Source organism: Strigops habroptila, chromosome 10 (genome assembly GCF_004027225.2).
Source record: "Strigops habroptila isolate Jane chromosome 10, bStrHab1.2.pri, whole genome shotgun sequence".
Lineage (NCBI taxonomy): Eukaryota > Metazoa > Chordata > Aves > Psittaciformes > Psittacidae > Strigops > Strigops habroptila.
The window spans coordinates 10,439,322-10,460,700 of NC_046359.1; the positions used below are offsets into that span (position 1 = coordinate 10,439,322).

General features: G+C 36.2%; 1 protein-coding gene across 1 annotated transcript in view; it reads right to left on the reverse strand.

Moving 5' to 3' along the window:
* The window catches only part of PDE10A (phosphodiesterase 10A), a 172,071-nt gene that overhangs the window by 44,838 nt on the left and 105,854 nt on the right, over positions 1-21,379 (reverse strand). Inside the window, exons 3-5 of the mRNA XM_030499761.1 lie at positions 21,004-21,032; positions 11,241-11,361; positions 9,270-9,319 (exon numbers count right to left, since the gene is read on the reverse strand). Of these exons, the coding sequence (XP_030355621.1) occupies positions 9,270-9,319; positions 11,241-11,361; positions 21,004-21,032 (200 nt within the window). The remainder of the gene's footprint in view (positions 1-9,269; positions 9,320-11,240; positions 11,362-21,003; positions 21,033-21,379) is intronic.

Genomic DNA, 21,379 nt, shown 5'->3' on the forward strand with positions numbered 1-21,379 from the left:
CACAGCTTTTGACAATGAGAAGTAGTTGGATAAACTCCACTTAATTGTTTTGGAATCTTAGGAAATCCTGCTCTAAAGTCACCATTCAGAGACCAGATAACTATCCTGTGAAGTCAAGTCATCACATACATCAGGATTGGATTGTGTTCACCTTGAACACAAGTACACCACATAAAGACTCACAAAAGAAAAGATTACCTTGCAAGAGAAAGATTGGTTTGTTTGTTTTGTAGGACGCACTCACTTATTTCAATAGAAATTACTCAAAAAGTAGAGATATCTTTAAATCAAATATTTTTTTTACAAATTTAAGTATAAATATTAAATAAATTTATTTAAATAAACTTTATGGAACAGTAAAATGCTGGAAAATAATGTCCTTATCACAGTCTCCTTAAAATTTTACTTTATTTTTCCCCCTCAGACAACCTGCAAAGCAACAGTCTGTTAGTGACAACTAATTTTAAAATCGCAAAACCACAAAAAACCATTTCCCATGCAATCAGCAGGAGCAGTTTGTTTTACATGCAAGAAGTTTCATCTTCTGTTTCATTTTTCTACCTTTGTCTCATTACATCCATCAATTCACGTGCCTCCTAAAGCTACAGATGACCAGAGACTCTGAAAATTTATCGCTCACACCCTATTCAGCACTCAGAGCTATTACCCTTCAAACACGAAGGGAATTAATTTAGGCACATGAAGAATAAATGACACAGCAAAGGTTACATAAAGTGTTAGAACAGCAGGGATCAAATCTCTATGTTCAAGACTCCATCTTACTGTCCTAATCTCTTTGAGCCGTCCCTCCTTATGCATTCCTAATATTAACACAACTAAAGCACCACCTCAGAGACACACCTTCTATTGGCAAATTGCGTTTTCTTATTTACTATAACCAATGATCCAGTTTATTTCACCAATAAATTTGTAAGACCAGGAGCATATATAGAGAACACCTGTAGTTAGTAATTCTACTGCTAAATAGCTATATGATTTTAAATTATCACCTTAAAGCATATGAACTAAGATGCAACATTCCTTGCTAGGAAAATAGATTTTTAAAATTTTTATTATTTTGTTATTATTTACATAAATAATATCACATACAGATGATAGTGCCACCATACGAAGTACTACTACCATTCCTGGTAAGAACATGTTGTGCCACTCCTTTGTATGGATTAATTTTACTATCAGACTTTGCTTTCATTAGGGCTGCTATGACAGTAAATCACCAAGATTCTGCAGCATCAACAGTTATGATAATTAATATCAATTACAACTAATCTGTCTCCTATGTTTATAATTCACAAGGGTTTCTGTAACAATAGACAGAAGTAGAGGCACAGGTATTCCAGATTCCAGTATCTCAGAATGCAGCATTTCTTTGAAAGACTGAACAAAGAACTTTCCACTTGTTCAAGTAAGATTTCAGCTTAGCTTTAGCAGTAAGCAGGGAGCTTCGCACTGGAATTGTTATTATTTAAATATTATGCCATTATATTCATACTTAATTCCCTGCGGGGGGGGGGAAAAACCCAAACAAAACAACAAACAAAAACAAACACCCCCCCCCCAAAAAAAAAACCCAATCCAAACAAAAAAAAAACCCCAAAAGCCCACAACCAAAAAAACCCCCCCAACAACATGCAAAAAAACCCCCCCAACAACAACAACAACAAAAAAAAAACCCTCACAGAAATCTAAAACAATCTATGGGCCTGATTCATTAAAGAAAGTAAGTGAAATCTAGGAACTATGAAATCAATGGAATTTCTTTTGCTCTCCTAGAGCTGTGAGTTCAGTATTCCTACAGCACCCGAGTACCTCACAGTCACTAACCATGCATTATTACAACTCCCCTGTAAGTTGGGTGGTGATGCTATCCTCATTTCGTAGATGGAAACTACAATAAAAAGTATTTATTAACATGGCTATTGTAGCTAAGGCTCCGATTACCATTTGAGTACAAACTTCACAGCTCATTACACAGCATACAGAATGCCTTGTGCTATGGCTTAGAGTGAGCCAAATGGATCACAACCTGAAGAAAACTCAGGTATGCAAGAAAGGAGACAGACTTCAGAGATCAACAGTTACCAATTTGGGCCCCATGGGACCAAGTAAATCACTGAACAGGGGCTCTTTTCTAGCATGGAATATTACAGGTACAATTTGCACCTGAAAATTCATCTGTCAGCTGTAGAAAATGAAGCAACTATATGAGATGCATCCTCTCATAATTATCATTTCTTTATTCTGCAAACATGCAAGGCACACTATAAAACATACTAAGCAATTCCAGAATGAACATACAGCAATGTTCAGAAACTAAGGAGATGCAATAGAACGCACCATATGTAGGTACTCCTGTGGCGATGAAGGTACATTGGCTGTGATGGATTAATCGCATTTTAGAAGGAGAAAGTTGAACTTTATGCTGAGGGGAAAACACATGGTCAAAGAAAAGTACAGAATTCACAGCCAAAGCAAGAGTGAAGTCTATCCAAGAAAAATCAGTAGTCCAATGGTTAGGGCATTTAGTGAGTTCAAAAGGAAAACACTCGATTCTGACAAAACCAGTAACTGAGTATTTGTCCTGTTTTTAAGCAGAAAGTCAGTCTCAAAAAGTTCAGCAAGACAAGGAACAGAGGTTTTCATTCAGTTATTCATTTGCTAATATTATGATACAGATGAGAATTAAACTACCTTTAAAGAGAAAATAGAGCTACCACATAGTATTTTAGCTCTGACAAGTAATTTGAGCTTATTTCATGTATCTCATGCACTTGGAAGGAAAGACACTTCTTCCATGGAGTAGCTCTACTGAACATGCATGGTATTTTACTCCCAAATCTCAACTTCGAAAACAGACTAACAGTTTGCACTTCTGGCAGTGATATCTAACAGCAATTAATAATCAAAATGAAGAACCAGGAGATCTTCAACCTTAACTTAAACAATACATAGTTAAAAAAAGAAATACGAGAATATGAAGTCCCATAATTTTCCCAAATACTATACAGATAAGGTAAGGAAAAGGTTGAGGAGACAGCAGGATGCCTGTGCACTGCTTACAGTATCTTTTCCTGCTATAACCACTTGCAGTGAGAATGTAAGTCAGTATCACAGATAAACATGAATAGCTCTTTACTGACATGGCAATGTCATGGTTTCTCTCCTGGTAAAAGTTAAGTAATTATAGATATCTAGTGTAGACAGAGCATTAGATATCTCTACTGCTGAGGAGGAAGAAGGCAACCAAGGTGGGAAAGTCACTCTGGGTTTGATAAACTACCAAAAGAGCACACACTTGCAGAGCAAACCCTTTCAAAGCTTCCAGGTTCATGTATTCTGGAACATGGCGGCCCAAGAGATCCTGTAATTCCCTATTTTGACCTGCTTCCCTTCCTTCCAGACACACACTGATCACCTTACTTACATGAAGCTCAACTACACTACGACCAATCTTTTTCCAACAAGTTCCATACGGTGATGGACTTCTTTCTTTAAATGTAGTTTTAGGCAGGGGACACTGAAGCCTGACACCAGAAACCTCCTATATGCTGTTGGAAATTCAGAGCACAAGGTGCTTCTTTTCCTGCCTTCTGTTCCAGCTGGGCCCAGAATCTTCACAGTTATTCCCTCCCTCCTAGTTTAATCTCATGATTCACTTTGATAAAGTAAGAAAAACAACCTCTTATGAATTTTGACTGATGTGACAGTGTGGCTTGGAACCCAATAATGGCCTTAACATGACAACAGGGAACAAGAGGTGCTTAAAAAAAACCAAACGAAACAAAAGAGAAAGTCCAAAACATATAACAACCATAACAAAGGTTCAACCACTGGTGAACACAGACAGATATAACAAAATTCACCCTTTCATATTTCATAGGCACTTTAGGTATGGGCAACATAGATTTAATGTCTTTTTAAAATGTTAATATACTAGCAAGTCTTCCAGTCTACAGGAATGCAAAATTATGTCCACTGTAATCAGTTCCTGAGGGATAGAAACATGACAGCATTCTCAATTCGCACCTGAACACACAAACTTGGCTTTCAGATACATAACAAAATTAGTACATCACCAATAAGCCATAATACCATGGCTTTTGGTGTTCTTTTCTTGGTGCCATGCACACAATCTGTCAAAATTATGAAGTAATTTACCTTGAACTTCTTTTACAGTGGCTGAAGAAACCTTCATTACTCTTCATTTTTAACAGCTAAGAGCATGCACATGAAAAATTTCTGATGTTCATCCTGCCATCCTGTCGTAACCCGGCCCCACATTTGTTGGTTTTTTGTTTTGTTTTGTTTTTTACTTAAAATCTAATGCTTGACAGAGGAAGCAGATTAAAATCCTGGTAAATGATGAGGAGTAGCAGCTCAAGTCTCATAACACAATACCATCAGCACCTCCTGACAGGTATTTTACAGAAACTACCCTCCCATTCTGATAGTGAACCACAAGCAACTAATCTCTGTCTAGTTTTCTAACCAGTTCTGCATTCCACCTATAGTATATTCATCATGACCATATTCCACAAGTCTATTTACCCAAATATTAAATGAAACAAGAACAAAATTTCACTAATATATATATTGACAGTTATTTATCCAATTTCTTTCAGTTTGATAATTTATTGACTCAAAGTTAAACTCAAGACACTATAACTCATCAACAGCTTTCCCTCTCTGCTATCATTATCCACCAGCAAATAAGAAAGCAACAGATTTCTTCCACTTTATATATATAAAGAGTACATGATGTTAGAATTAATTCAAGGATAGAGACCAAGATTTTCTGAATTGACTTGCAGTTAGAAGGGTTTCACCTGGAAACATGTTTAGAAGACTCAAATTTCAGAGGAGATGTCTACATATTCAAAATAATGTACCTCAGGCTGGCACAAGACCCTGAGGCAGTTAGCAAGCACGTTTCTTCCTTGGTTCTTAATTCAAATCACTCACTCCATCAATGCACTAGGTGGCACTGCAAATCAAGCTGCAACAATTTCTGTATGAGCCGAAATTCTAGAATAGCTTAATAAAATACACCCTGAAGCACAGAGTACATGCACATATTTGTGGCCTCACATAATTATTTCTTTCAATAAAGCTATCTGAAACTTCCATCTGAAGGAAGGATGATCTCTTTGTCAACACAATTTGCAGCTTCAGGGAGTAAGTAACACAAGACCTTGGAAATTCGAAGTCATGCATCTTTACATAGGAATCACAATGTAATCATGAGGTGAATTACACAAATAAGGACTTTAAACAAGAAGTATCTGAAGAATCAGATAATATAATAATACATTAGAAACTGTAGCTGTGAGAAGTGTTTTAGAAATATTGTCTTATAAAGATGTCAGCTTACGGGTTTAAACCCATGCCCAGCTAGCATGGTACTTAGGCAACTGATTTACACACGCACTCCATCCACTACAAGGATTTCAGAAAATCCTTTAACTCATGTTTGAAGTTTATACTCAATTAATGTCATAACATGAGAATTATGAACTATATATTCATCCCCATAAGCAATAAAACAGAAAACTGAAACAAAGTCCTTTGCTGGAGAGTTGTGAAACATTCCTGTTTGTTTTGGAAGTGTTTCCAGTCTCGAGTATATAGTATTTGCAAAATAGCTGTAATATTCCTTAAAACTAAATAATTTTATTTGCTTAACTAGACTATCCCATGGACACAGATGATTTATTAGATGGAGAGACGGTTCAAGAACCAGAAGCAGTATGGGCATAGGTCTGCCCAGAAGCTGTATTGTTTCTAGTACCCGAGTATTTTGCAACGCATTCTACCGTATGTGTAGCATCCACAAAAACAGATTCTGATACACAGAGCAACCTGTGAGGAAGGAAGGAGTTGAGCATGCAAGTGGTACTTACCTGATTGTAGGCAATCATTTGAAAAGCAGAACATCACTAGCAAGGAGTGCAACAAGTGCTAGCACTCCCAAGCAATTGCAACAAGCAGAAAGTAGCTAAAATAACTGAACTTGCCACACTCATTCTGGCACCAATTCTGAGTAATGCTTGCATAAAGAAATGCAGTGTAACCTGCAATTGGTGAAGTATCTTCCATTTTAAGCAAATTGACTCAAGTGAAGATTCTCATCAACCAGTATCACATTTGTGCTGTCAAATTCCAAATGAGTTTTTTTTCTTAAACAAGGTCCTCCTTTAAAGGCCAGTGATCCATCTATGTTTTACAAAAAGAAAAGGACCAGCTCATCTAGAGCTTTTCTTCTCATTAAACAAATTTTCAGTTTTCAGTAAGGGAAGTGCTGTCCATACTACAAATTGCACCAAAGAAAAATTTACAATGAATTCTCAGTAACCCATGAAAAAGAAAATTACAATGATACAGCAATTATCTCAAGAATAGCAGCACACAGAATGTAATAATCATTTGCCAGTTTTAATTTTATAAATATCTAGAATTTCTGTAAAAGGAAGTTATCTTCTATCCTATCTAGAAACTCACTATTTAATCTAGGCTAAAGGCAGTTACGGAAATCTCATTGCAAAAATGTTCCTTAGCTGAGATTAACACGCATCAAGACTCTCAAATTTGATTCTTTAAACAAGCTTTGATTTCTTTAAACAACTATACCTACACAAATTTAAAGCAGGAACTGAAATGAAGCAGAATTAATACTTTTGCTTCAGTTTTGATCTTAAGTTCCCTTACAGAATATAATCAGAACACACATCACTAAGCATCAGAAAAACATTTGAGAGAAAGTATCTACTTATTAACAGGATTCTTCCGTTCTTACAGAATTCCCTTCCAGTATCTAATTCTCAAAAAGACATATACAGACACTAGAAAAGCTGTATTCAGGCACAAATTATTTCTTCGAAAGCATGGTGGAAATAACTGTTACATCAGGTCTAGTTCTGAAACCTGAGGCTGCTGACTTCATAAATACCAGCAGATTGATGCATATTTCTTAAGCCAGCAAAAAAAAAGCCAAATACTAAGATTGGGCATGGGGGGAATTAGTTTTGCTGAATTGGCAAAACATAAGTCACAAAACCAAACATCAAAAAATTAAGCCACCAATAAATAGGAGCCTTTCTTCAAAATGTTGCCATAGGTGTTCAGCAACTATTTCGTCCAGACTAATGAGAGGGATTTTTATAATTTTTGAAACTTCAGCTTAAAGAGTTAGCTTCTTTCTGCCATTTATGCTATGCAGTATCTTTTTGCTCCAATTTAAAAAAATATACTTAATAAATAAAAATGCATTGACAGTATTCACTGGACAATGATTAACCTCACTTGGACACATCCTTTAAATTAAATATTCAAAAGACAAAGATATCCAAATTAATTTTCAATGGCAATTTCTTACAAAAAGTTGGCTAATGCATTACCATTTAGTTACAAGACTACAAACACGAGTCTGGCCCAAAGCCCACTAATGCGAATGGAAAATCTCACACTAACTTCAAAGGACTTGGGATCAGTCCCTATAATAACTACATGAAGAACATTCCATTTTGGGAGATGCAGCTACATAGCAGTGGTTAATAAAGTCAATGTGTGTTTTTAGTGGTTGGAACTTTATTCAGGAAAGTTATACTGGGAAGCAAACAGATTCAAACTGCCTAATAGGCTATTAAAAAAAAAAAAAAAAAATAAAAATGCAGAAGGTCATAAAGTGCCCAGGCCCTCAAAGCATCAGAAGACTGGGAAGAAACCCGTATTATGCCACACTAATCTAATAGGAAAAAACTCACCACAGTAAGAATCCTCTAGGTCTCAAGCTGTAAAGTTAATTTTACTATCATCTTTTACAAAAGCATTTAGAAATGAACATGCAAGGATGGCTGCACTTCCAGCAAGCACTGCCTCTGGCAGCAGACGGAAGCTCCAGTGATGGTCTGTATCACCCCCACACATGACAGTGGACACTGTCACCTACTAATGAGAAGATTGTATTCACAACGGGTGAACATGTTACTTAAATTATACCCCTCAGTGAAAGGGTTATTAAAAAAATGAATGTTATTCACATACTTACAGAACTCATCTACAGGACTTTATTAGGTGAAATAATCCTTAAATGAAAAACATATAAAACCCACTTCCACTTCTTTTAGGAAATTTCTGCATGGGCAGCCTTCTACATCCTTCAAATAAGGCACTATGTTTTTGAATAAGTAAAAAATATTCTCAGATAAGGGTCAAGTCACCTACAGGTTTCTACATCTTCAATCCCGTTTCCATTATTTCAAAAATGTCATTCTTTCCTTTTTTCTGACTTCAATTATGTCACTAAGAGCAAAGGAAATGGCTAATGGACTACAGAAAAATAAACTATTAAAGCTGGCTGTGTAAAGTAAGGGAACAAAAACAATGAGAAAAATATTTTCCTCTCTAGTCATTTTTCAGTAAGAAGAGTTTAGTTTATTTCTTGAACCAATGAAAAATATAAGATTTCTGACAAAGTGTGAATATTATATGAACAGAACTGACAAGTATAAACTACTTTTTCTTCTTGATAGCCATTCAAAATAACTACAAAGTCTTGTATAATGGTAACTGTACAAATCACTCTGGATAGAAAAAATATGAAATGTGTTCTAAATGCCAAGTAACAAAACAGCAAATACTGGATTCCCTGTTATTCAAATTATTGCACCAGAAACTGATTTCATACGTAAATTTTAAAAGTACAACTTATTTTATGCTAACTAATATCTACCTCTAAAATTTACATTTTCTCACTATCAAGTTGCAGCTGGCAGTTAACAGAAAACATAACACTAAAAAAAAACCAACCCAACAAAAAACCAACAAACAAACCCAAATCCCAACTAAACAAACAAACAAAAAAAACCAAAACAAAAACCACTCTCAGAGTTAACTAGATGAATAGGCTATGCAGAGACTAAATCAAAGTTTTCTGTTTGTTAAAGACAATTAATAACAGGGCTAAATCACAAGTTAAGTTGCAACAGTCAGAGTAACAACAACATGACTGCTAAATCATTACAAAAAAATTAAAAGGCCAAGGATCTAAATGCAGGAAACATTTTTTCATTACTACTATGTTCAATAAACTTCTACTTTACAGAAATAAAGATAACATAAAGCTGTTACTCAGCACTAAGGTAATATTTCCCGCTAAATGGCGTGCAAAATGAAATCAAAGTATCATTGTCAAACTAGAAAATGCACTTGTAACTGTATTGAAAACCAGCATCTCAATCCAGTGTACTTACATTATTGCATTCTCCCAGGAAATATAGTGCAAATCCATCAGCTTTCGTAGCTGCCAAAGCAATAATAAAAGAAATAACTGTACTCACAGGGAGAAATCGAACTTATACAAGATCTCTGAGGTGAAACCACAGATTCAGTTCCATTTAGGACAAACATCTACAGTTCTAAAGTTGAAGGTCTATTGCTGTGTCCCTTGAAACTCCCCAGACTCTACAAAATTAGAGGTATGAGATAATTTTCCCCATTGTCATTTACTACATTCTAAAAGATAATTAGAAATGTCTTTATACAGCTTATGTTTATTCCAAGGCCTAATGTTCTGTAAATTTGAATTAATTCACATGACAGTATAGAAGTAACATAAGAACATGTATTTACAATATAATCAGCCAGATAACATTCTAATTTCCATGAGTAAAATAAATACCATTCAAAGATGGTAAGCTGTATTTGTCCTTGCCTTAAGATAGAAAATGATGGGAAAATAAAATGTTGCAAATATTGCTACAAAAACGTGTTTCAAAACAGTTTCTATTTTCTGTACCTGTCCCATATTAAAAACACTGATACACACTAGAAAGTTCATACTTGTCCGACTTCTGCCAGATTCAGACTGTTGTATGAAACAGGGTAAAGTCAAGTTCCTTGACGTCTCAGAAGTTTGAAGTCAAGCAACCATCATAACTTACTGCTAAAATGAAAACTGTCAAAATCAGAAGAGGATATGGGAATCAATATCTTTTATCTGGCTTTACACAACAGACTTTGACACTCTGAGTGTAAGTCTGTCAGTCCAACAGTTAATAAACATTCTAATCAGTAAAGGCACATATCTGATATTCATTTTTTATGAATGAACACAAGAATCCATTTAGTACATTTCAGGGGAGTGATTAGACTTGTGTGTAATTAAATCAATTGGCTTTCTGCATTTCTTCAACAAAAGAGAAAAATCCCACCGTGTAGTTGCTTGCTTATAGTCAACTGTGTAACAGCAGTGAGAGTTCAGGGCATGTTAATTTGCATTCAGATTTTAAATCCTTCAGCTGCAGTACATAAGCATATTGAGCTACCAGACAAATAAGCACTGTAATGGACATAGTATAAAAAACCCAAACTCATCTGCTTTACAAAAGAAAAAAAAAATTGTAAAAGATAGCAGACTGTCTCCTATAGCTTCTTGCTTGCTGTGTGTCAACAAAATCCAGTCTGATTTGCTGTCTGCTAGACATCAGTATCCAAATAACTACTTAAGCAAAATCAGTAACTATAAGCAGACCTTTTAAAACATCATGTATATAAACCAGAATTCACCATTACAACATGACGAAGTAGTAGGGACAGTAAAACCTCTCTAAAGAGTTGACTGAAAGCTATACTGACCAAAGCTACTGCTACTTCCTATTGAAATCTGAGTACATCCACTCTGGCTAAAAAGAAATTGAATTACACTTATATTGTTACTGGGAAATTTTTTGTTTTATTTCTTAACTTTTGATCATGTATAGCGTTTTCTTACCACAAAAGGTATCTACATCAGATAGAAAAAATAATGGTTAACAGCTGAATGTAATTAGAGATCACACAAAAGGCGTGTTCTCTTTTAGTAACATCTCAGGTTTGTTTCAAATGGGGGTCAAGTATGCAGTGATACTACCAATAGATCTATTTTTTTACTTTCAATATTGACATTGCAACACCATCATAACCAAAACAGTCTACTCTGGTTCATTTAACAGGGGGCTTTAATTTTGCAATTTGGTACACAACTCTATCCAAAGATGAAATTTACTGAGGTGCAGTCAGGGATTCACTGAGGGACAAAAGGCAAAGTAAGCTCATATTGAGACAACATCCAAAGAAAACACCATTATCCCTCAATACCTGTCTTTATTAATTAAAACACAGAAGAAATATGCTGCGCACTGATGCTAAGTAACAGCTCAATGACATCTGATTCTCCTTCTTACCTATTTTTATGATGCTGCTCAGTTCATACAGAAGTAGTTGATTATCCCCTCCTGTGTCCAGGCGCTGTTCTATGTAGCTGTTCAATTCGTACACTACACCTTGCATATTCGTATCCTGGTACTATGGAAGCAAAGATAAGAAGAACATTTTAGAACAATTCAGATGTATTTTGGAGGTTTTAAACATAAAATTGCATTAAAAGTAATACGTAGGTATTTCAACACCAAGCCAATTGTGTCTGTCCTAATCCACCTGCCTTAGGAACTGGGTCACTGCCAAGCAAGAGGCATGGCACTCCGCTCTGTGCTCCATCAGACATTTGTGCATAGTGTACCGAGTACACCACTGAGCAATCAGTAATCACCTAAACTTGGCCAAGATCACATGACAATGTCTCACGAACAGACTGATGGATGCGTCAATTATAAGGTAAGTAACCTTCAACTCCTTCCTTTTAAGCTCCTACTCCACTATAAAAGGTGGCAACTAGCTGAGTTTGTCAGCATCTTCCACCTCAAATTCATGAACCTAGTGACAGAACTGTGCCAAGCACCAGAGCTTTGAGGTGGTAACTCAAGGAGCTCAGCAATTACCATCACCAGGCTGAAGGACAGAAACCACATGAGTCAAAAATCACACTAGTCATTGCGGCCTAAGAGGCATCTGTTTCAACTGAAGATGACAGACAAAGCCAGAAAGAGATTACAAATCATTTAAGATATTTAGATGGGAGCAATGGGGTACTGGTTGCTGGTACAATGAAACAGCCTGACATGGCTAAAATACCATAGGAAAGGCAGCTGGGCCCCTGAAGGGAGGCTGCATCTCATTTGGTTATCCGGTTCCCAAACCCTGAAGGGCTGATGAAACTGGCAGTAAATGTGCATGTTTAGCATGACAGGATGACGAACAAGAATTTCACAGAAAGCAGTACTTGGCAGTAAGTAAAGATTCATTACCCTGCCCAAAACTGGTAATGTGGTAACTGAAGAAAAGTAATATGGACAATTACTTACTGAACTCAGTAATGCAGTAAATTATGTTGATTAAACTAAAAATTAAGCTGATGATATTTAGACGAATTAACGTTGCTTGAAAGACTAAGATTTATTCTCCTGCTCATTCATACTTTAGGGCCAAATGTAATATAGACTACACTAATGTAAACAGTACTATGGAAAATGCCATGAATGTTCAGAGTACCACAGTCTACCCACTACTCCTATGCTCATACGCATGTATGTAACTCTGCCCTGTAACCCTCTAGATCTTCTTTGTAACTTTGGGTAAACCTGTACACATGACACTTACTGACGGATTTCACACGTAACTTACAATATATTCCATAATATAACCTTATTCCCACTATTACTTTAATGCATTTCTATGCACAACACACTATGTCATGAATACAGAGCATACAGCCATATATATTTAGGATACATTTGGCTTCTTCATCTCAAAAAAAACCCCAACAACCCAACAAATGCCACCAACAAAAAAACCAAGTGCTTGCAGATAATATCAATTCCTGATTCCTTTAAATTAAGCAGATCCTGATCTTGATTTTAAAAAGGCAATCTTTGCTGTAACCCCTTCTTAATACATGGTGTGGTATTAATCTATTGCTGCAGATGGACATATTAGAACATTTAAGACCTAGGCTGTCCAAAATGTTCTCAGTGTATAACAAACAACATTTAATAATTCTATGAATTGATGTGATGGTTATAAATTTTGAGAGTGATATAAGGTCACACAGCATACATGCATAATCTGCTGTTAGTCTTCAGTGTACAACACGCCTTTATCATGATTAGTACCATATGGCCCCTGGCAAGCTTCCATTGACCGTCCCCACAGTTGTGCCCCACATTTACTACTGTGTGATTCTTCAAAGGGAGAAAACAATAGCATAGTTTCATTAAAGTAGAATTTTTAGACTTATGATACAGCCCTAAGCAGCCATATAACAGGAAAATGAATGAGAGTCTATATTATTCATACACGCTAACCCATATCTGCAAAAGTAAGTGTAGCCACATATCATAAAGCAACAATAGCTAATCAAGCACACGTGCACCGAGCCTTTATCACATAGAAAAATGCCTTCTCAGAACCTGAAAATGCATACATATGTCTTCACCTGTGATGCACAATCAGGATTAAATCAAATCTTCAAAGGTTAAAGCTAATACATTAAGAGAATGCATCATCAAAATGAGCCCACTGGCATAACAGCCATTGCAGAATAACAACTTTCCTATAATCAAGCAGCAGTTCCATGTGCATAGTAATTACATAATAAGCTATGTGCCCTTTATCCTCACCTCTGCAACATATGCTTGAAACCATTTTGTAAGCAGGGCAAATCATTGCATGCATCCATGGTACTAAAAAAATGGTAGTTGCATAATACATACAGTTGAAATATGACAGATTTCTACTACTGACAATCATCGGATACAATGCTGTTGCTAACACAGACCTGTGCATATCTGGTGTAGAACTTACTTTAGGAAAACAATTCCTCAAAAAAATTCAACACACTTGGTGGAAAAAAGACTACTTGTTAGTCATCAGATATAGTGAAAGTACTGTTTCTTAATTCATTATGGCAGTTTAGTTTGCAATTTAAGCATCATTAATACTCAATTCCTTTTACTTAATTCTTCCTGTTGTTCATTTCCTTCTATTTAAGATTCAGTGTCTACAAGTATTTCTGCATATTCACTGTAAAATTCTGAGTTTCAGTGACATTACATTAAAATAATTCAAGTGAACTAAAAACTGGTTTAGCACTATCATGTCACTATCATACTGGCATCATATTTCTAGTAGCTGCATATTATTATAATGCTGTGAAAAAAAATAACAATTAAGGAAAATCCTGTAATAAATAGTCATATTCAAATTTATAAATATGAAAGAAGGGCATTTTTGCAGGACTTATCTAAAAATGATTCTATGTTTTTTTGTCTTTAGAATACTGTGGTACAACAGAAGACAGCAGCCCATGACAGGTGATTTACAAACACTGCTGTGACTTAGATCTAAACAAAGAGGCTGAGAATCATAAACATTTTATTCCATGAAAGGAGATACCAAAATATCATAGAGTGAGATGAATTTTAAGCATTCATCCTGAACAATCAGGACACACACCCCACCCCACCCCCCAAAAAAATAATCAAGGACTAAAGTAAATTTTATGTCCGACAAACTGAAATGAAGATTAATTTCCATGCTTTCGTGCTTATAGGGTAGCTGTGCCAGGGGCATTTTGTACTCCTGCAGAAAAGAAAAAGCCCTTCTACTGCCACAAAAAGCCTTCATTAATACAGCACAGGGTCAATAAATGCCAACATAATCCAGAAGTTGATCTGTTTTCTCTGTAACTTCTTAAAATGTCTTCTGAATAGCAATGAGAAGAGCAAGTTCCCATGTAATACTCCCTACCACAGAGCTCTTTCTCCACAGCAACAATTGCCTGGTTCTGCAACAGAAACATGTCCTTTTACAGACCACATAATGTACGACATTATCACAGGCTAGCAGGACTTTGAATAAATGGACCGCCCAAATTCCATGTAATGTGGAGAGAGACGGCCAAATGTACTTTGGGGATGCAGAATTTCATTGCATGATGCTAGGAAAAAAACAAACAAACCAACCAACTAACCAACTAACCAACCAACCGAAAAAAAACAACCCCAAACAAAACCAAAACAACCAAACTGTGAAAGCCACAAAACATGGGTGGAAGTGGCCACATGCAGAGAGATTCCTCTTGATGTTGCTTATTTTTAATCTGTAATTTAGACATCTTAGGCTGGTTTCAGAGGATGTGAGAGAGAACCACAAGAAAGAGCTTTTTGTCAACTGGTGGAGGAGGTCTGTAGCTGACCACAAGGCTATGAGGGCCAGAGTGATACTGCTTGTGGGAGACGGCTGTAAAGTTCTGTTTTTTTACAGGCTCGATGGGGAAGCACAGCACAGGTATTTTGCCCAGGAAACAGGAGAAGGTGCTGACCTATCACATCAATACGCCTTGGAAGCAGACTTTTGGGAGAGCAGGGACCAATTCTTCTAGCATGCATTAAGCATTTTCATCCACCAATGGGTATAAAGAAAGAAATGCTCGCAGAAAAATAAGTAAATATTTAATTAAACCATTAAGAAAATTGGGAAAAGGACACACAGCTGCACTGATGGCTAGTTCACATGTGGAACAGAATCTGTGCTTCTAATTTTGGGACACAGATAACTAAGGGATAATTGTGTCCTACTAAGAGTGAAAACACAACTAAACTGCACGTGTGAAACAACAAAAATATGGATCTGGACTTCATTCATTACAAAAGTAAAACAAACAAACAAACAATCAAATAAAACAACAGAAAAAAAAACCAAAAACCAAACACAAATAAAACCACCACCACCAAAAAACACACCACAAAGAAAACCTACAGAAAGGGAGTAATACTGCTACTTTGCTTCAAGGTGCACACGCTGAGCCAAAGGATGTCAAATCCTCCGACCGAAAATTAACAGTGGACAGAATGTTGTCAGCAAGCTTACAGTGCAGAGCTGGCTTTCAGAGGAGCAGCAAGCTTGGAGAGGAAGCTCAGAAAAATCTCTCTGCTCTAAAAAAAACCCAGAAGGGGTAACTGGGATTGGCTGGAGTAACCAGTTTTGTTTAAACTTGGACACTGAAAAGCAAGAAGCTATGAAGAGCAGACTTAACTGAGGTGATTAATTTTAATACTTTTACACAGCCTCAGAGAAAACTGCTTCTACACGCATTCGTCTGACGTCTATTCTTGTTTTGACTGTAGAGGACATGGGTTAGAACTTGCCCAGTAAATAAAGTTTAGCAGTGAGACACTGTACACAGGTGAATTGTTTGTTCGTACATCAAATACTGTACACGACAAAAGCAAAGAAGGAAAAATATGAGATGACATTTGGCAGGATGAGCCCTACTGTGTCAAAAGATGCAAATCAACTCTCTCACTATGCACAGAAAGGGTTCACTAGTTTTGAAGGCACACGTTTCCCGGCCTGTTTACATAGCTGATTTCCCGGCCTTGGAGAGATAGTGAACACCTTCCCTAGGAGAAATGTCTTGCTAAACAGCCCCAATTCACTGGCATCCAATTCTAATTGTTCCATCAGCTTCTTCCCTGTTATCAAATGGCAACACTGAAACAAATTGCTTCACTAGTAGTAGGAAAAATACATAAGAAAAAACAAAGACTTGGCTTATGAGAAAAGAACATTATGATTGCAAAGAAGTAACTATATAATCTGTTATTAACTGTAAGGCTCATAAAACTGCATTAATATCTCAATTATATCACCTCTCTAGATTATATAATAAAACAGCATAATGAGCTTCATTTTAACTTGACAAGGCTGAATACTGCTCCTCTTTTTAAAAAGCTTTTTATAAAATCACATTCCCTCCTAATACTTGACTTGCAAGCACTCTAAAGACATCATGTACAAAATTAAAAATAAACTTCCTCATTTTCCTACCACTGTTGCTTATCACTGCCACAGTATCCACAAGATTTTCTTTATAAAGACATCAGCTTATACAAGCATCTTCTCATGACAATGGGTGCAATGCCATTTGCATCACTCCTAAAGGCTAAATGTGTGTTTGCTCTAGTTCCCCTAACTTTTTGATTAATTCGTTGCAGTTTTCAGTTCTGAGACTGTGTGAAAACATTCAAATCACATCTTTAATAAGGAAATACTACAAAGAATATGCTTGCTTTGCCAATGTGCCATAAAAAGCAAAAACTTTTATTATCAGTTGCACAGTGAAGATACATGCAATTACTGCAACTATTTACTGAAAACACACTTGCTAATTTTGTAACTGTCAGTGACATACTGTGCTGGGTGCTAGCTGGTGCCAAGGCAGCTGCCAAAAGCTCCAAGTCCAAAAAGGGGAAAGGAGAAGATTAAAGTATTATTCCTGTTTCCAAGAAGAAAGTACTATAAATGAGCTAGTCACTTGCTAGGTAATAATTTTCTGATGTTTATATGGTAAACTTCTGCAAAGTGATTTGCTGTTGGCATCACTGGAGTTTACAAAGCAAAGATACTTGCCAAAAAGCAGCTTCACTGGAAGTATTGTTCAAGTAAACATGGAATGGAAAGTCATTAAGCAAAACGAACAACAGCTAATTTTGCTGTGATTGTATCAGGAACACGAAGTATTTTTGTTTAAACTTCAGAATCTGAGGTACAAAAGAGCACATAGCGATCATGGGAAACTTAGCAGCACGTAGAACAAACCCCTGGCTATAGTTCATGTAGGAATGGGGTTATTTTTGCCAACTGAAAAGAATAACATGTCTCTGATGCACACTGTTTTCACTAATACTGTCAAAGAAATACAGTGTTAGTCTAGATGTACATGAATACATACGCACTTAGTATTCAAACTCATGCTCCTCTATTTTCATTTCCTTTGTGGATAAACCAGCAAAAACAAAGTATAAAATTCAGCTTAAGTTTGCTTCATCAAAATAGTTCAAGAGTTGGTTTTCTTTCTTAAATCCCTCTGCCCAGAAAGCCCTTTCTGAAGCTAGGATGGATGGGATCAGCCAACACACATGTGCACAATAAGCAAGCAGAAGAAACTCAGCATTTCCAAGGGTGCTCCCAATACTGTATCATGTGGCGATTTTGTCCCCAGTTACATATATTTCATAAACACTGGAATCTAGTGTGCAGAAAAAAGTTCACAGGTTCACTGTTTGGTCACAGATGCTCATGAAATGTTTCGTAACCAGTTGTTCTTATGCCAGAAGCAGCCTACAGGAATGGGGAAATCTTCCTATAGCCCGCATCAAATATTATGTCAGGCCAATCTAGGATAAATTTACATGTAACTTCTGAACACCAAAATATTGATGAAATTGCCATTAGCAAGCCAGATTTAAAAATAATAAATTTTGAAAAGCTTCTGTTCCACAAATCTCAAAATTTAATGTATGTGGAAGGTTTCTCCTGCTTCCTCCTTGTTTCAAAAACATGCAACATAATGCTGATAGCCAAGATTGCGACTTGATTTTCATTTTTCTACTAAGCTGCTAAAAATGGCAAAAGATTAAAAATGCAGTTCCTATACAACTGCAGTTTTCAGAACTTCTTAAATTTTCAAAGTGCGACACTGCAGTATACAACCTTGAAAAATACCGACATTTCCTTCCAATAATTCAAGATTATTTTTTTTTTCCCCAAAAAAATCTGGACATCATTCATCTCACTGCATTTTGCTGATTAAAAGAAAAAAATGTAAAGGAATGACAAGTTCAGTATTCAGAGCCCCATCGCTCTAACATGTATGTTTATAAAGAAAAAAGGACAGGCTTTTTGGGCGGAGAAAGGGGTTAAAGAAATTTAATATACAATATCCTCCCCCAATTTAATTCTGTTGTTCTGTGTAAGCACAACAGAAAGGGAGACTATTGAAACAACCAGTGTCAGGGCATATGACTACGAATGTTGTCTTGTTGTCACTCTGCCCGACACTGAAAGATGGAAAAAAAAAACCCTAAAATCCAGCAATGAAAACCACATTTTTTCAACATATTTCTACCTTGGTTCGTAGCTAATATTTTAAAGCAGTTGGTGATTTAATTCTGCAATAAATTTGCTTTCACTAACCTTTATTTTTGTTTCCCTAGAAGTTTCTTCTTGCAGACATTTTCAGGAATTAAAATTGTAACTTTATGACCTTAAAACTCGTAATTCTTCAGTCAGTATGAACATGTCTTTTTGTCTGAAAAACATTACTCACATACAGAACTTTCCCAATTTAAATTCAAACTTATGTTCAGATTTTAATTAAACTGGCATCTGTTTGAGCTGCTACTGAAGAAGATAATATATTACAAGGGTCTACATTATAATATATGGCATTATTCAAAAATACTATAACAAACATGTTAATTTATAATGTATAACACAGTGTACACACCAAATGCACAATGACTGATAGCTTAAAACCCCCCAAAAAACGATGGAGGAAACATTTACTTGAGAACATCTGAAGTATTATCTGCACCCCACTGACTCCAGGACTTCAAGTGACACTCATTCATCTTCAGGAAAGTCAAAATTTATATGACTTTGATGGGCTGAGATGGCTGGGACCAGTGTGCCTGAGAGGCAGAGGGGATGATGACTGGCAGGGCAGACTCAAATGTGGTAACCTGGATATGTTTTGTAACTCCCATTTTACAGCATTTTAGGTAAAATGTGAATCTATTTACCAAATTAATGACAAAAAAATGGAACTTTCTTCCACAGAAATAATTACAGCTTCTAAGATTTTTAGGTAGATCTTTAATTATTTTGAAATCATAGAATAGTTAGGGTTGGAAAGGACCTTAAGGTCATCTAGTTCCAATCCCTCTGCCAGGGGCAGGGACACCACACACTAAACCATGTCACCCAAGACTCCGTCCAACCTGTCAGGGCAATATATACGCAGACACACTGATAACAATAAACTTCAGTTACACTTACAACTATGGATATTTACTCAAATGCCATAACTGTTGAATACCAAGGAATGACCAAAAAAAATGTTATAAAATAATGGATTACTAGAACATGCTATTTTGACCTGAATTCTCAACACCCTTATACACCTATAGCACATCACATATATTGATAAACCCTGCTTGAATAAACTAATTTTAGACATAAATTTAATTTCTTTTTTGTAGTGTTTTAAAAGGTGAACTGCATTCCCCCTTATGCCAGCCCTCTGCTTTCAGGGTTACCAAACTGAGGTTTCCACTGCCAACCTGTTTCCACTCCTTCCAGACCCTGGTATCTTCCAAAAGACTTCTATTGGGAGCAAGACCACCCAGCCAGATTTTGCAGTCTTTCAATAAGCCTTATTTTTAATATGTGTCTGACAGTATTGTGTTTCTCCTGGAATATGAAACAGTTTATGCAAGACATTCAAGAAGAGAAGCAAAATAGGACTGTGATTCCACCTCAGAAAGCTGTAAATGGCTCCCTCATACGAAATAACATTTGGGTGCTTCAGGCTGACTGGATGCATCTCAGGGCAACTGACTGTCCTGTGCCGATCTTTTGTTATTCCCAGCAAACGTGCTGGTTTCCAACAGATCCTCCTAACTAGTCCTCCACCACAGACCAATATTCTGCAGGACACAGGGTCAATCAGATGTAAGGCTAGAGTTGGGAATTTATTACTGAATATGTTTTTGAACATTTTAGATTATATTTCATTTAGTACACTGCAAAATATTTCAAATTAAAGAATACCACAGCACATGTCAAAGGCAGTTATCTGATAGCGCGTATTCCTTCCCTTGTTTCCTCCTATTCTTGACATCTCTCAAGGCAGTAACACTGATTAAAGAGTTATGCTGTTATGCTCAAAGTCCCATGATTTTCCTACTTTCCGTGAAATACCTTTTTAAAACTGGACCATGAAAATAGCACTGTTAAAACTCCAGATTTGTTATTGTAAAATACTCTTTAATTTATTTACAGCCAATCAAGTGTTCTTAACATTTATTTTCCTTGTTAACTGTTCTCTGGTCAGTCGGTACACCCTTTTTTTTCTTTTTCCTATAGAGATTCACTATGTCAAGGGAATAGAGTCAAATCTTGATCAGACACTGTACAAAAATCATCTCAAGTGAACAGTGGGCCTCAGAGACTACACCTCTTTTTAGAGGGGAGAGTAACACTTACCCTGCTGACTTCTTTAGGAGTCGTTTCATCTAAAAGGAAAGAAAACAAACAATTAGGCACACAGGGAAGTTTCAAGGCTTAATGAAGAACAAGATATCAAACTTCAGACAACTTCTGCACCTTTGCACAAAACATTTACAACATGGTTCAATAAAGTAATTGAAATATCCTAAGACTCGTGTGCATTTACAATCTTTTAAACTTCTAAATCTAAAAATCAATTAAAATTACAATAAAGTATTCAGAAATTCTGTCCTGACTTCGTAAGAATTCAAAATTTCCTATATTTCGTAAGTCAATTCACAGATCAGCTAAACCAGTAAGTCCTATACCATTCTACTAATTTTATGCTCCAGTAAGGCAATTGTTAGTATTG